This window comes from Malaya genurostris, chromosome 3 (genome assembly GCF_030247185.1).
Source record: "Malaya genurostris strain Urasoe2022 chromosome 3, Malgen_1.1, whole genome shotgun sequence".
Lineage (NCBI taxonomy): Eukaryota > Metazoa > Arthropoda > Insecta > Diptera > Culicidae > Malaya > Malaya genurostris.
Window position 1 is genome coordinate 276,489,172 of NC_080572.1, and position 18,004 is coordinate 276,507,175.

The 18,004-nt window shown below is 36.8% G+C and overlaps 1 protein-coding gene across 1 annotated transcript; it reads right to left on the minus strand.

Annotated features, from left to right (window-relative positions):
• Positions 1–8,483: 8,483 nt before the first annotated feature.
• On the minus strand, positions 8,484–15,606 carry LOC131436056 (cuticle protein CP14.6-like). Its single transcript, XM_058604504.1, has 2 exons — positions 15,420–15,606; positions 8,484–9,004 (listed from the first exon to the last, which is right to left on the minus strand). Exons 1-2 carry the CDS (start codon positions 15,432–15,434, stop codon positions 8,600–8,602), a joined length of 420 nt encoding a protein of 139 aa, XP_058460487.1. The 5' UTR covers positions 15,435–15,606; the 3' UTR covers positions 8,484–8,599.
• Positions 15,607–18,004: the final 2,398 nt, after the last annotated feature.

The window sequence follows — 18,004 nt, forward strand, 5'->3', positions numbered from 1 at the left end:
AGTCGCCAAAACAACTTTTGATAAGTTTGTTTTAGCAACCTGTGGTCGCTCTAGATCGGACTCCAATCGCGTAGTTTCGCTCTGAAAATTTTCTCGGGTCGCACCACGCATCCATGCGAGTTTGTTTATTTTTTTTATTTTTTATATGAGTTGTTTTTAGGGCGCGTACCACGTGCTCGTTTTACTCAGTGTTATGTCGTTTTCGCTTGAGAACACTGACACTGACCCAGGGCAGTTTCATCAAACAAACACTTTTCACGAAACTGTGTTGATTTAGCACTTAGCAACGGGGGTTTGAGCAAACCTGATATAACAACCAGGTTCGAAACTGACTCGATTTTCAGTTCAACAACGTTAAAACTAGGTTCGAAACTAGCTTCAAACAAACGGTTTGACAGCAGTTAGAGTGGAAACTGGGTTAGGTTTGGCATCAAGCGAAAACGACATTAGAGTCGTCCGTGTGTAGGGTCAAAAACGAAAACGGTATAAGACTTAACGGAGAAGGATCGCAGTAGGCGTGCGCGTCGGGAGTGAAAAATTTTCGCAGCCATCAAAACTAGTTTTCGTGAAAAACAATTTCCGTTAATTATTGAGATCTCGAAAAAAAAGTGAAATCAAAAGGGTCACATTTCCGCGTTCTTCTGCTTTCGTGGTGTTAAAATTAAATCCAGAAGGAAGGATTCGTAGTGTCAGTAGAATCGTAGCACCAGCCATGCAATGGTTCTGTACACTCTGAATTGGCTGCGAAGTCTGTTGAAACAGAAGGTCAAATTCCACTACAGGAATGTAATACCAAGGCTTTGCTTAACTTTAAATCCGGACTGCTAACAGCATGTCCTTTTGCGTGTTAACACCGAATAAACGGGTCGAAAAACGAAACAACCATCCAGTAAATACGCCATGCCGGGGATTGGTATCCGAAGGTGCAATTAACAGTTTAATTCTGTCGTTACTTACCCACCAAGAAACTAAGCCAAGTGAAAAATTCCGCCATGGAACAATAAAATTGTCCCTGTTGAAAAGATCACCCTTATTCTGAATAACGACGTACTGATTTTCCACTGGCTTGGTGTGTGCAATCGCGGAAGATGCGCGTACAGCAGGAGTACAGAGGAACTGGAAACCAGCGGCTTGAGATAGAGCATCCAGGAAATCTAGAAAGCGTTTGGCCTTATTCCGGAGACGGGATGTTAACCAAATGCGGTTCAATGCATAGGACACTGGTCTTACAAGCCAGTTGTATGTTCGATGATCTACTATGGGATCGTAGTACTAGTCATGCAACGATTCTGTACGTTAAGAATCGGCTGCGAAGAAACAGAATGGTTAAATTCCAAAAAAGGAATATAATGCCAGGATTGGCTTAGAAGAGACAGTAGCCGCTGGGGTTGAATCTGGAGAATATGGTGTGTGAGGAAGCAGATCGGAGCCCAGTTCAAACAATTTGACTATTGCTTTCGTTTACTTGTGACACGGTGCATTGTTGAAAGATGATTTTTCCTTCATATGGCGCCACTTTCTTCGATTTCACTTTCCGGAAGCATCAATAACTCAATGTAATAAAGACTGATATATTAGACTACAACAACAGAATATTATTCTCAATATTTGCTACTTAGCCATTGTAGACTAGCTGGCGCACCTTCTTGCGAACGTTCCTCATTAAATTCCGTACAGACTTCTTGGCGACAAGTTTTGACACTTTTTTCCAATCTTTTTCGAACTAGGGGCTGGGGTCCACTAGGATATTGATAGTACCTATTAGCTCTCTCCGGACTGTACCAGCCTAGATGCCGTGTGGAATCCGGCGGAAAAAAATGAACCAAGAATAGATCCACTGGGTTCCTGCTTCCATGTCGTAAAAGGCGATAATTGCAGGAGATTCTTTTTTCTTTCAGTTATAAGATATTTTCAATGTTTTACTTCTGATTACTCTATTTTACTAAATCATCTCTTTATTCAACCTATCAATTTCCGTCTAGCTTCGGAGAAAAGTTTTATTAGGAATGATTTCTTCTTCCATGTTATTGATTGTCTTTCAGGATTATAAAATGAATGATAAAAATCAGCCATTGCGCAAATCCGTTTATATTACAAAGTTAATAACAGAGATAACATATATCGGTATATTGAATACATAGTAAAAAACACTTGATATTAATATTGCAAACAGTAAATTAATCATTTAGGGGTAAACCTAAGTTTGTGCTTAGGGCACATAACCGTTTTTACTTTTCTTTACGTTTCGTCTTAGACTCGTCAGTGCAGAGCAGTTCAAATTGAACTGCTTAATGCAAACTTAAACAGTTCAACTTGAACCGCTAAGCAGACGTAAAGTTAATGCTACTTGCAAAACACTTATTAATTGGCACCGAAGTGCCATGTCTTTGCTGACGTGCCGAACGAAAACGTTTTTTTTATTTTTTTTTTATTTTTTTTTAAATAACTATTTATTGGAATATGAGTTAAAATTAAATTATTAAGATTTAAATTGGGTGTTCAGCCACAAGTGGTGACTTTTCAGCCCTGTTATATATATATATGATTTGGTTATTACCATGAAGACATCATTTGCTTCCGCAATTCTGAGATTTTTGTGTAGGGAAAATTCTAAACCTACTTGTATTGTGTAATGGGGAAAAGGAACTTATATACTAACTTACTAACTAATACAGAGAGCGAATCGATTCAATTGAAGATTGCATCGATTTTTGTCGGAATTTGCTTATAATATTATGTGACATTACATCTAATGGTTCTATATTTGTGAGTCTGTGTAACTCATTTGTACTAAACCAGGGAGGACGCTTCAGAATCATTTTCAGAATTTTATTCTGAATCCTTTGAAGCGTTTTCTTCCTGGTGGAACAACAGCTTGACCAAATTGGTACCGCATAAAGCATGGCTGGTCTGAAAATTTGTTTATAAATTAACAATTTGTTTTTTAGACAGAGCTTAGAATTTCTGTTTATAAGAGGATATAAACATTTAATATATTTATTACACTTTGCCTGGATTCCTTCAATGTGATCCTTGAAAGTGAGTTTTTTGTCATACGTTAAACCTAAGTATTTAGCTTGATCAGACCATGTCAATTCCAAGCCATTCAATTTGAGAATGTGATTATTGTTTGGTTTAAGAAAAGAAGCTCTTGGCTTGTGAGGAAAGATAATTAATTGCGTTTTTGCTGCATTTGGTTTAATTTTCCATTTTGACAGATAATCACTGAAAATATTTAAACTTCTTTGTAGGCGACTGCAGATCACTCTTAGATTTCTACCTGTGGCTAACAGACTTGTGTCGTCACAGAATAGCGATTTCTGACAACCAACGGGTAGATTTGGAAGATCAGAAGTGAAAATATTATACAAGATTGGAGCTACACTCGATCCCTGCGGAACACCGGCTCGTAAGGGTAGCAATTCAGATTTACAATTCTGATAGCTAACCTGAAGAGTACGATCAGTTAAATAATTTTGAATGTCTAGAAGAGCAACTCCAGTGGATAACCCAGAAGATTTATTTGATCTTTTCATGTTCGTTACTCTGACAAGTTGATGAGTAGTTGAATGTTCATGACGAAATCCAAACTGCTCTGGTAAAAAAATTGAATTCTCATTTATATGAGTCATCATTCTTAACAAGATATTTTTTTCAAAAAGTTTACTGATAGAAGAAAGTAAGCTAATTGGGCGATAACTTGATGTTTCTGCTGGGTTTTTATCAGGTTTTAGGATAGGAATTACTTTAGCGTTTTTCCATCTTTTTGGGAAGTAAGCTAATGAAAAACACTTGTTGAAAATTTTAACCAGGAGTCTCAAGGCAACATCGGGAAGATTTTTAATAAGAATATTAAAAATTCCATCATTACCAGGAGCCTTCATGTTTTTGAGTTTCCTAATAATTGATTTAATTTCATCAAAATTCGTCTCAATAATGTCATCGTGTGATAACACTTGGGTTGAAATATGATCATATTTCAGTGAGACTTCATTTTCAATAGGACTCACAACGTTTAAATTAAAATTGTGGACACTCTCGAACTGCTGAGCTAGTTTTTGAGCTTTTTCACCATTTGTAAGAAGTATTTGATTTCCTTCCTTGAGAGCAGGAATTGGTTTCTGAGGTTTCTTAAGAACCTTAGAAAGTTTCCAGAAAGGTTTAGAATATGGTTTAATTTGTTCAACTTCTTTAGCGAAATTTTCATTTCGCAAAAGAGTAAATCTATGTTTAATTTCTTTTTGTAAATCCTTAACTATGTTTTTCATAGCAGGATCACGAGAACGTTGATATTGTCGTCGACGAACATTCTTCAACCGAATGAGCAGTTGAAGATTGTCATCGATGATAGGAGAATTTAATTTAGTTTGAGCTTTGGGAACTGAAAGATTTCTAGCTTCGATAATATAATGATTCAAATTATCAATTGCTGTGTCGATGTCCGCAGAATTTTCTAAAATAGTTTCATGATCCACATGATTTTCAATGTGAGATCTGTAATCCAACCAATTAGCTCTATGATAGTTGAAAATAGAACTAATTGGATTAATTATAGCTTCGTTGGAAAGTCTGAATGTTACAGGAAGATGATCTGAGTCAAAATCAGCATGAGTAATCGGTTCACTACAAATGTGACTTTGATCTGTTAGAACCAGATCAATTGTAGACGGGTTTTTCACGGAAGAGAAACAAGTAGGATTACTGGGATGAAGAACTGTGAAGTAACCAGCTGAGAGTTGATTATGAAGTATTTTACCATTACTGTTATTTTGCCTACAATTCCACTGGACATGCTTAGCATTTAAGTCCCCTATTACGAAAAATTTCGATCGATATCTTGTAAGTTTTTGCAAATCGCCTTTAAAGAAATTTAATTGTTCGCCGGTGCATTGGAATGGCAAATATGCTCCAGCGATGAAATAAATTCCATGAATGGTTTCAACTTCGATTCCCAAGCTTTCAATAACTTTAGTATTGAAAGAAGGTAAAATTCGATGTTTAATTTGCCGTTGGACAAAAATGGCAACTCCACCACCAATTCCAGTAAACCTGTCAAATCGATGAACCACATAATGTGGATTACTTTTCAATTTTACATTTGGTTTAAGAAAAGTTTCTGTCACAATGGCAATATGAATTTTGTGAACTTTGAGAAAATTATAAAATTCATCTTCACTCGATTTCAAAGATCGAGCATTCCAATTTAAAATATTCAAATAATTATTTAACATCACTGTTAAATTTTAAATTCATTATAATATTATTTGCAAATTTCCATCCGATTTGAAATGCTTCAAAAAGTGATGAAGTCGAATTCATTTGGATGATCATTTGAAAAAGTTGATCTTGTAGGTAGATCATTTTATTTTCAGTTATATCGCCTAAATCGACTTCATTTAAAGAAGCGAATGGCATTGAAGGAATATTTGTAGGTAGACTGGCATTAGAAGAAGATGATTTGGCCGGTCTACCTATTAATAAATTGTTTTCGTTAGAAGAAGAACTGCCAGGCGGTCCTGTGTTTTGATTATTTACATTAGAAGAAATAGGAGATAGATTTCTACCTAATATACCAGCATAACTGACATTAGAAGAAGATGATGACGAGGTCGATCTACCTGTCAATAAATTGTTTTCGTTAGAAGACGAATTGGCAGGTGCCTTAGAAGAATTTTCAGGTATATTCTGTAAATTTAAGGTCGTTGATTTGACTTGTTGTCTAAGCGAACGAGCGTTTAAAATTTTTTCCCTGACAGGACATTTCAAATAATTGGATTTATGATTTCCATTGCAATTTGAACATGAAAATTTATCAGTGGTTTCATTCATTGGACAAACGTCTTTCGAATGCGATTTACCACAATTCAAACACCGTATATCCATATGACAATTTTTGGTTCCATGACCGAAGCCTTGGCAACGACGACATTGCGTTAAGTTAGCAATACGATTATGCCGTTTATAATGTTCCCAATGAATTTTAATGTGGGAAATGAAACGTACTTTTTCTAAAGTTTTCAAATTGTTTACATCACTTCGATTGAAGTGTATTAGGTAAAGTTCATGGGAAATTCCAGAGCGTGGTTTAGAAGTACCATTCGCTCTTTTTTTCATAAGTATTACTTGGGAAGGGGCAAAACCAAGCAATTCTTTTAGTTCATTTTTAATTTCATCAATACTTTGATCATTTGATAATCCTTTCAAGACAGCCTTGAAGGGTCTGTCTGATTTTATATCATATGAATAAAATTTATGAAGTTTTTCGGACAAATATCGAATAAGACGTTCGTAATCTTCCAATCCATCCACCAAGACTCGACATTCTCCTCTTCGTCCGATTTGAAATGAGACTTTTACTTCCGGGAGAAAAGTAGAAAGCTCAGTACGGAATGCTTTGAAGTCGGAAATCATCACCGTCACTGGTGGCATAGATTGATGTTTCTTCCCAGAACGACAAGCGTCCATTTTGGGAATTTTTGAAGAATTTTCTTCTATATCGCTACAATCGGATTCAGGAAGAATCTCGTAAATATTGTTAGACGGCATAGGATCAGCGGAAGGGAAATCCGTCCGTTGTCTTTTATTTTTACATTCAGATTCTATAAGATCGTGAATGTTATTAGAAAAATGTTGAATAACGGATTGTGATTTATTCCGTATTGAATTATTGAAGTGCCATGTCTTTGCTGACGTGCCGAACGAAAACGTTATTTTCGGCTAATACTGGCCGATTCAGGTATGGTCATTTAGGGGTAAACCTAAGTTTGTGCTTAGGGCACATAACCGTTTTTACTTTTCTTTACGTTTCGTCTTAGACTCGTCAGTGCACAGCAAAAGACATGGCACTTCGGTGCCAATTAATAAGTGTTTTGCAAGTAGCATTAACTTTACGTCTGCTTAGCGGTTCAAGTTGAACTGTTTAAGTTTGCATTAAGCAGTTCAATTTGAACTGCTCTGCACTGACGAGTCTAAGACGAAACGTAAAGAAATAGTAAATTAATATTTTTCTCGGTAGCCGGCTGCCCAGATCAACTAATATAACCAATTAATAATTTCAATAAACAATTCAAATAATAAAAATAATAAAGAATCGGAAATAATAAGGAATCAAGACGCGTGTGAAATCTGTTGACCTTTGTTTGGTGATTTAAAATGATTTTATAATATCTGTTTAGAATATTTCAATGCAATGAATCAACTTTTTTGTCTAAATCCTATTCGCTCGTTTATTTTGTATCACGTAGTTTTATTTATAAAAACGTGCTTAATCCACCTAGCAGTGAGATGATACCTTTTTTTTTATCAATCGGAATGTTTTTTTTTGCATGACTAAAAAAAACGCGAAAGGTAGATGCATAAACGAGTGACTGCATACTCGACAGCCGGCTGTCCGGAGTTTTGTCAATTTCGGAGATTGACTGTTTCGTGCATTATATTGCCAGCACAAAGTAACACATAAAACGATAATACTTAAAAACATTCTTGGTAGCCGGCTACCCAGAGCAATAAACACATGATCATGAATAAACCTACAAAAATTATTCAAGTCTCTGGATCATATCAGAAGTACGATTATAGGTCAACAAAACGGGAGTAAACACAATCATTTTTTATTTGTCTTTTTTATCAATTCCAATTACGATATTAAGACTAATGACGAATTCGGCAAAATTACCCTTTCGGCGAAATGGTTTTTTGGCGAAATGACTCTCGGCGAAATGATTCTGATCCAAATTATACCTCGATCATCCTAAAATATTGACGCCATGACTTTTCCAGCTGCCAGTTGCGTTTTCGGATACTTCGGACGGCTTTCCGCTACTCAGTTGATTGCCGATTCGACTCCGGAGTAAAAGGTGGACCCATGTTTCGTCTACTGTCACATATCAGCGCATAAAATCCTGTTTAATGCGACTGAAACTGTACCAAACAGCTCTCTGAAGCGTTCCGGAAGTTTGCCATGTGTTCTCTCCAATTTTGATCAATGACCCAATAATATATTTCAAACAAGGCTAAAATTGTTGGAATCGGTTCAACTATCTCTGAAAAAATTATGTGATGGGTAAGACCGTACTCTTCTTCGCCTAGATTCGATTCCCAAGCCCGCACACAGGGTCAGGAAGATTTGTTGACCCAAGAGGCGAATAACCTGAAGTTTGAAACCACTTTAATCGAATGAAAAATTAGGTGGATAGAAAATGCGTTGATGCGGAACAGAAGCACATGGAATGCGTTACCAAAACTTACCTGCAAATTTCTATCTGTTTCGTCAACTGACATATGTCTTTGCTAGTCAACGGCTCATTTTATACGAAGTACCGTGAGGGATTAGCAATAGTTCTCATATATTCAAGCTAGATTGATTTCAATCTAGAGGTAAATCACTTTGAAATGATTGAAAATCAATTTTACGACCCTCAGAAAGCGTACGTCTTTGTATGAATGTCCCCTTAGGAATTCTTCTACAGCGAATATTCGAAAAAAAAAACTTCAATGTTTTGTATGTTTAATTGCACTAACCAACTTAGTCTGTGTGAAATATGTACAAAATTCCATAAACCAGGAACCTACTCAACGCTTATCGTATAAACACATTAGCTTAAACCTGCGTAGCCTTCAGCCTCGCTATGGTCGCATCCAGCGCTTCCAGGTTGAACTCTGGGTCATTGGTAGCTCGTAGATCTTCCAGCATTTTGATTACGTAATCTGGTGCCGGTGGTTCCACCGGGAGATGCGCACCCTTCGGCTGGAAACCGTGCTCATCAGCCACATAGCTCAACTGGTATTCCACTCCATCCGGACCGGTATAGGAATATCCACCCTCTGCGTTGATACCGTCACTGCTTTGCTGGCTGCCCTTGATTCCGTTGCTGGTTTCGTAGCTGAACGCGTAGCTGCCATCTCCGTTGATAATTAGCTCCTGACCCAGAACGGTAGCATCGGCATCGCCTTCGGGAACAGGGATTGCTGAGACAACGGTTGCTGTCACCAGTAGTACGATAAGCTAGAGAAAAATATTTGTACTGAAGTCAACGAATACTAGATTGGGGTGGTTATTTGAAAAGTTTCGTTTTGGAAGCATCTGAAGGGAACAAAAGCCTTCTTTATCACAAAAAGCCGTAACCCACAATTGTCGAAGTTTTTTTTTTGATGGTTTGCATAAAATTTTACAATAACAGGTAACAACATCATAACAAAAAATGAAGCGATTGGAATAAATAGTTGTTTGTTATTACTTATTTTCTCGTTGTTTAGTTGGTTGTAGCAATACAATAACTAAGCACAAAAAGTACCAGAATCGAAGATCAAATCTGGATAAAAACCAAAAACCATCGATGAGCCTAATTGACCCTTCATTTGAATCTAACTTCGTGAAAATCCGTCCAGCCAATTTGTAAAAAACCAAAGTGAGTTTCATTTGGAATGATTTTCAAAATCATAGAAATCTACCAATTCATACAAATTGATGTGAACGTTTTAATTTTTTTTGCCTTTTGTGTCATAACTAAAATGGATTTTTTTACACGATCGATTTCACTCATCAACCCTTAAATTTGGAATGGTACCTTGGATCTTAATGATATTCAATGAAGCTGGGTGACCATTTAAATGAATTTAGGTTTATAAACGGAACCGAAGATAATTCCATTTCGAAATATGCTATATTTTCGAATACGTTTCTACTAAGGATCAGTTAAAATTCAATTATTTTCAGCGTTAAAATATTGAGTACGGAGCAAGGTTCAAAACACTATAATGTTTTCAAAACAGATTTTTGCGTATTTTTCCCCGGCATGCTTTTGTACTTTTTTGCTAAGGTATTTGGGAAATACTCAGTCTAAAACTTCGTGAAAAAGTGTGTGGATGAACCTCTGAAAATTCGTATTTCATATCAAAAACTATTAAAACGGAGATAGTTGAACTCTTGACGTAGGACTAATCAACTATTTTTAAAATCAGTCCTAACATTTGTTTCGAATATTTAGACAGCAGTTTTTTTGTTTCTTCGCGTTTCACCTTCGGCTCGTCAGTGCTTAAAGCAGTTCAAACTGGAAGAAATAGAAACAAAATATGTGCTTTTTGCTCAAACCAACAAAACCCCTAAATGTTCACATTCTGCGACGGCCAGTAATAAGCCGTCACTCGTTTACGGCTGAGACGTCAGAAATAATATAGCACTTGTGCAATGCTATTTGAGAGTTGCATAAATAGTGCAAACATTGCGTCTGCTTAGCGGTTTAAATTGAACTGCTAGGCACGAGATGGCAGTTCAGTTTGAACTGCTTTAGCACTGACGAGCCGAAGGCGAAACGCGAAGAAATAGAAACAAAATTTTTTGCACAAACCAACAAAACCCCTAAATGATCAGTTTTTTTTTGTATTCCATAGAAATTCATTTAGGTCTATAAGAAATTTTTCTCGAAAATAATTCTTTGAATATTTTGGATGCCCTGATAAAGACGGTTAAATTTGATGATATTGACGATGATGACGGTGGTGATCACGTTCATGCAGCACTCCATGATCGAGGCCATTTTTCTTGAATCCGAAGAAACAGCTGTGTTCTGATGAAAATGTCTCTCGTGCGAACCGAACGGTGCACAATTCAAATCCACAGACGGTTCAGTTACTGATGTGCATAGCTACATTCTCAATAGCAACCCCCTTCTACGGCATTATCGAACCGAACAGAGTGCAAGTCAAACACACACATTTAAGTGCGGAATTAGAAAGAAAACTGTCAGGATTTCGTTTCGGGAGGGGCCCTCACATAAAAAATAGTGCTACTGAAGATTGCTTATGTACGAAATTTTCGGTGCGCCTTTTACCTGTGTTTTTAACAGACACTTTAATCTTTTCCACTGAAACTAACATTATTAAGTACTTAAATAAAATTTGTGACTGTGGACGAGAGAAGGTTATTGTATTACATTTCCTAAAGTTTACTTTCATGCCATTTCAGTCGCACATGTCAAACCTTTTAAATGTCCATTTTTAGAGCACAAAAATCCACAAGACTTGTGATAGATTTTAAAAAGTGGTCCAAGATAGCTCCCTTGCTTCTGTTTGTGGAGAACGGAAAACATCTTCTAAATTTGTAGGTCATACTAGTTTATGACCATACAAACTTACTTTGGCTATATAGGTTTTGGTATCTGATTCCGGAAGTAGCGATCTAAAAGTCCAAAACGAAACTCACGTCGATTTCTCAGAGATCTGATCCTAAACCTCAGACTTGAGGTTTGGGATCAGATAATAGTTCGAGGAGGCCAAATAAGGTGAACAATCCAATCCAATTTCCGACCCATTAGGCCTCCTTCGAGGCACTCATGCCGCTTGGAAATACTCCATGCAGACTTCAGGTAGTCATTCTATTCTCTGGCTTATAATAATGGATTAAGCCAAACATGTATTCGATGCGCTTGCGTTCGTCTTTTAAGTTCTAATTAAGTATGTGCGGGATCCAACGGCAGGATAACTTTCTCATCTTCAGAATCTTACCCAACTATGGTAAACTCGGGCACTTTCTCTTTCCGGTTGTTTAGTACAATTTAGTGTCTTTCTATTATTTTCGTTAATTTTGCCCGGATTTAACATTGTTCGCTTCGTATCAAATTTTCTATTGTTTCTGTTTTCGAGAGGGGCCAAATTTGATCGATCCTTATTGACAACAAAAAAGTTTTTTGGCAATACATTTTCCTTAATTTTCTGAATTTACCGAGGTTCAACAATTAAAAGAGGATTTTACTATTTCTTCGACATTTTGTACCGTACTCGGTGATTGTTCAGATTTGCCGTATACAATTAATTTCAACTTAGAGAATTCTGTAAAAAATCTTATGTGAAATTTCACATAATTTCGGCAAAATGAATTGCTCACCGATCGTTTTCGCCGAAAGAATTACCGAACATTCGAATCAAATCTTAGAGAAAGTTCAGCAGCTGGAAGTTTGATATGGGAGATCTATAATAGAACTGAAACTGGAACAAACGTATCTTCAGAGCAAATTCAGCAGCTAGAAGTTCTAAGGAGTGTATCGAAAATAAGCTATCCACATACATTTGTGTTGTACGCATGTATTTGTGATGGTTATGCTCAGATCGCAGCATACTGTGCGTTTGGCTGTCAGCTTTCGATTCTTTACTTGTTTGTGCGGTTGAAATTCTGCGTTTTCAAAATGTCGCGTATTGAAAAGGAAGTGGAAATTAAAGTTCTGGACACATGGCTGAGTGAGAAGGGTATTACTATGCGAAAATTGGCGAAGCGGTTTGGAATTTATCATGCCAGTGTTAAAAACATAATTAATAAGTTTGGGGAACATTATTCTTAGGATGAGCTACCAGGAAGAGGCAGGAAACCCGGTTCTTCCAACCCGAAACTGGACCAGAAAGTAGTATCTCTAATCATGAAGAACAAATCAATGTCCATACGTGATTTTGCCAAAACAGCAGGAACGAGTGTCGGAATGGTCCAGCGTATCAAGAAGCGAAACCACCTAAAGACCTACAAGAAGCAGAAAATATCGGAACAAAGTGTAAAACAGAAGAAGCAAACAGCAACAAGGGGCCGGAAATTGTAGTCGCGTCTTTTGAGGGTCCGGATGCATGCGATTTGATGGACGATGAGACTTATGTAAAAGAGGACTCAAAAACCCTTCCAGGTCCACAATACTTTACTGTCGTTGTTGGGGAGGATGTGAGCGATGCGGACCTACTGGAGAAATTCGGTCGAAAGGTACTGGCATGGCAAGCAATATGTTCTTGTGGTTTGAAGTCAACCATTTTTCACACTACCGGAACTAGAAAGGCAAAAATCTATCGATCTGAGTGTTTCCAGAAGAGATTGTTGCCTTTATATAAGAAGCATAGTACACCTCCACTGTTTTGGTTGGATTTGGCGTCGACTCACTATGCCAAAACCACTCTCAATTGGCTTGCGGAAAAGGGTATACATTTCGTTGAGAAAAATATCAATCCACCAAATTGGCCTCAGCTTCGACCCATCGAACGTTACTGGACAATCGTGAAGAGGGTCTTCAAGAAGACTGGGAACATGCAGAAGTTCAACAAAATTTGGCCTCAAACGTCCAAAAAATGCGATGCAACTCTTGTCCGGAACTTGTTGAAGAGCGTTCGATCTAAAGTTCGAAAACTCGTGAAGGAATAACTTAAATTTCATCCGGTTTTCTTTATGCTCAAGTTTAACTTCGTACAATAAAGGATCAATTTTTAGTTTGAATAAAATATCGATAGCTTATTTTCGATACACTCCTTATATGGAAGATCTATAATAGAGCAGAAACTGGAAAAAACGAATCCCCAGCAAGCCGTTTTAGTTTTATTTATTCGACCAGTTCTACTGTCAAATTTAAAACTGGTCTACGATGCCGTTCTAATTTTTGTATATTTGAAACACGAGTAAAACACTGCTGGGGCTGCCAGCTTTTCTTGTTATAAAATTCAGATTTAAATTTTATAACTGACATAAATTATGCATCTAGAACTAGAACACTACTGAACATGCCCTCAACAAGCCGTTTTAGTTTTATTTTTTCGAACAGCTCAATTGTCAAATTTAAAACTGGTATACGCTGCTGTTCTATTTTTCGTATTTTTGGAACACGATTAAAACGCCGCCAGTTTTTCTTGTTATAATTTCCAAATTTCAATTTTAAAACTCACATAAATTATGCATCTAGAACTGGAACACATGCCCTAAAAAGAAAGTAACAGTGTGTCAGTTTTAAATTTCGATAGTCCCACGACAAAAAGGGCTAACTGCAAATGAGCGCTTCTCTTTGTTTACTATCTCTTTTGATTATTACGAAGCTATTATTGCAAATTCTCTAAAGTTTCCAATATAAATAGAAAGCTTGTAATTTTACCTTGAAAGTTTTGCGAAGAGTAAAGCGTCAAACATAAAATCAGTTCGGTAAATCGTAAAAGAAAAATAAACAAAGAGAAACTTTCATTATCAGTTAGGCCCTTTTGTCGTGGGACGGTCGATTTTAAAGTAGAATTCGATGTCAAGATTTCATAAGGGCACATAAACCAATGAGAGTTTCTCTTTGTTTACTTTCTCTTTTGTTTTTCCTTAATTTTCACGTGTACCTACAAAGTATTCGTGTAGAATGAAACACAATATCCCCATGTTTCCAACAGTACCAAATATGTAACGAACGTTTGTATAATAACGCAGATATAGTCGAAAAAGAATGTAAACAAAGAAAATCTGTCAATTGTTTTTAGGCCCTTTTGAAATGTTGACGTCGAATTGTTCTAATAAATAAATCTAAAATGGCTGGATGGGGATATGTTTGTTGTAATTTCAGTTCTATTATGGATTCCACCTGCTGAATTTGCTCTTAGGGCATGTCCAGGAGTGTTCTAGTTTAGGATGCATCATTTATGTCAGATTTAAAATTTCAATCTGGAAATTATAACGAAAGAAACTGACAGCCACAGCAGCTTTTTATTCGTGCTTCCAATATATAAAAAAATAGAACGACAGCGTATAACAGTAAAACTGTTCGAAAGAATAAACTTATATTGTCTGGCTGAAGATACGTTTGTTCCGTCTCCCATATAAAACTTCCAGCTACTGAATTTGCTCGAAGTGTCTATATATTCTGAGAAAGCGTTTTATTTTAACCTTTATTCAACGATAAAAATTGAATGTATATAGAAAAGTTTTCAGAATTTTTTAAATTTTCTGTATGAAAAAGATAAAATCACAGGAAGATAAAATCAGGTATCATGACTTCTTAATCATTGCAACGGTAACGAATTCCTTTCCGAATACACATGTTGCGGTGAAACATCTACAAAAAAGTAATCTTCAAAAGCACACATTCTAATCATTTTGAAACCATTCCCGATTTGACTGAACAGAATTTTATGCATTGTATTTTCACTACCATGCCATTTGATAATAAAAAAATAAAAATTTTGAAACTTATTCAGAATAACACTTCTTCCAAGAGATAACAAGTCTCAGAATTTCTAAATTATTCTTTTTGCCTGTCTCGTATTTAAGTCGTAGAGTCGCCGAAACCGTGCAAAGGAAAACTCCAGGAGACAGGACCTCAATACGGCAACCTTATCAAATCCGGCAAAATCGTTCTATAACTTGAGCCACAATTTATGTAATTTACAGTAGCCAAATCATGTTAAAAATTGGAATTAAAAGTCATTGTTTGTGTTATCTCAAATGATTATATGCACTTTTTGTTTATCCTTATCTATTATTGTTCCGAAAATTCCACTATTTATCACAACTCTAAAATTCATCTTGATTCCATACACACTCAGAACTCCGTTTGCCAAAGGATCACTGCCAATTTAACTTCTGTTCACTTCAACATATCTTTCAAACTCCGACACTTTTCTACAATATACATACAGCGTCCAAAACTCACCAATTGATTGTACATTTTCGTGTAGATCTGCTTGTTGGCCGAACGACAAGAACTGTTTCGAAAACCTCGATGACTAGAAACGACTGATACCGTTTTCAGATGTCACCTGTGGTTTTAAACGTTTTTGACCAATCAAGCCGAACAGCTGGGGAACGAACGATCAGCTGGGTGTTGCACGCGAAGATCCTCCACCCTCCACTCCAACACTCGGGTGAGAAGCAGAAGACATCGTTACCGTCGACACTAGCCTCGGAATGGAATTTGATACGTCAGCTTGAACTTTGGGTTTTACACGATCTAGGCAGTGAAGGTATATGAACATACGAGGAAATTCCTGCAATCTCTCCGGCTCTACTCCTTCGTACACTTCTGAAAATTTCACACTTGATGAATAGGCAAATCAGTTGTGTGTCGATTATTCCGACCGTTGAAGTCTATCTTTCTTCGATATACGCACCGAACACTGCGGATCTTTTCAACAGCACCTAGTGATACTCATTTATCACATCGAATGATAGCAAGCCAAGGAGTTGCATCTCTCTGTCTGTGAACTTAATATTCAGAATAGATTTGCATAATGATTCAAAGCAGAGGATTCACCAGAGGCTGCAGAAGTTGCTTTTTATTCACTCGTCACTAGTTCAGGGTCAGGCTATGGGTTAATATTCGGAGGAAAATGTATGCGCGGTGGCGGTTTTGAGACAACATGGGCTTCGCTGTAAGATGCTCTTTCGAAAAGAGGCGTGACAAGCAACATTTTTCACTAGTCCAAGGACAAGTGGACCTACCAGACTGAACCTCAATCTGGTTCGTACTGTGAAAACAATTTTCGATAGAAGAAAAAAAACTCTGAATTGATGACGCGGTTAAAAAATCCGCTCCTACGCTGAAGATACGTGAAACCGGTAGCAGTGCTCCGATGCCGGATAGGGAAGCTTCAAGGGCCGGGATGGCCAGGAAAAACCACCAACAGCGAGTAATACTGTTTACAATTGAAACGATTGAAAACCGAAATCACTGTGTAATGGATTCACACGAAACAAGAAGTAAATTAGTAGGTATTCACACGACAATGCACAAGAGCATCGTAACCTTGGTCAAAATCAACTTAAACTGGAAATGCTCCCCCATTGAATACTATTACTGGTACAACTAAATAATTATGTGTCACATTTTGATTGTCATTTTGTCGAAATTCTATTTTCGAAGGTTTTTTGACTGGAGAGCACCTTAATTCAGGCGCAATAGTTATGATGTCTTCATGATGTCGGTTACTATAGAAATCTTTGAATCGAAACCTTTCCGAAGAGCTTTTTAGTAAGAACAAACAAATGTTTTTAAATTAATCTTCCTAAAGTATCTCTAGCCTTCTTTTTCATGTTTCGATAATATGATGACAATACGATCGAAAATGAACACGGAACACAGTATGCTGTCAGGATGATTAATATTTTGTAGATTTTTCTCCCACCTACTTATTTTGACACCTAACATATCAACTGACAATATAAAAAATAGTGTATCAAAAGCATGCCGAAAGTGTTACCTCAACATGTCGCAGCTCAGGTTACAATGACCCATCGGGTCATCGCAATCTACGGAACGTTACGAATTTGGTGAAGCAACACTAGTTGATTAGCTGCCTCACAGCCAACGCATCATATGTATTTGCATTTATCTTTCACACAACCAGTTCGTTATTATCATCGAAAAACGTCAACTCTATAGTGAAGTAGCAGTATGGACTACTTATGGTAGATTTATGACCATTTATGCATATTTGCCGAACCGCTCGGGAGCTCATGAATAAAGAACAAATTATATCGAATTAGATAGATAGGACAAATAACTACGTTGATTATTAGATATGACCGTCGGTAAATGAATAGATTCTGAATTTCACGATTCGGAGCAGATAATCCTAAAAGTATCTTACACATAAAGACTAGTAAGTGGTTCAAGGAGAACAATATTTGAATATATGTTATATCTTATACAGTAGACTTTCGAAAGCAGCCATTAGTATTTCTATAAAATAAAAAATATCCAGTTTTTTAGATTAGTGATATTAAGAGGCCATTTAGATGGCGCACGTGTTGTCCACGTGTCTGTTGTTTGCATGGCACACTTGTGGCAATTAAGATTGTAATAGATCAGTAAGCTGTGGTCAACATCGCATATTTTCAATCGTAGCTGTCCATTAGCATAAATTAAACACCATCCAGGGAGCTGATTCTTTTTAGTTGGTAACAAAAAATCAACCCGATTCTGCAATCCGACGGATTTGTGATACGAACGAATCTACACTTTCGTTCGAGCTCGAATTTTACATTCTTTATTCCGTTCGACTTGTATGATTCAATAGACTCTCGTTCGGGAACACTTGAAATTTCGAACACTAACCATCAAAGCTGTCACACTCTATTTACACGTTCTATATTATTTATATTATTAATTTCTTAGTAAACGAAACCGTCACACTTGTATAAACAAATTAGAACGATTCTAAACCGAACAGAAGTAATACGTAAGCAAATCGATCGAGTAATGTTCGAAAATTTAACAACTCGAACGAATGATATTCG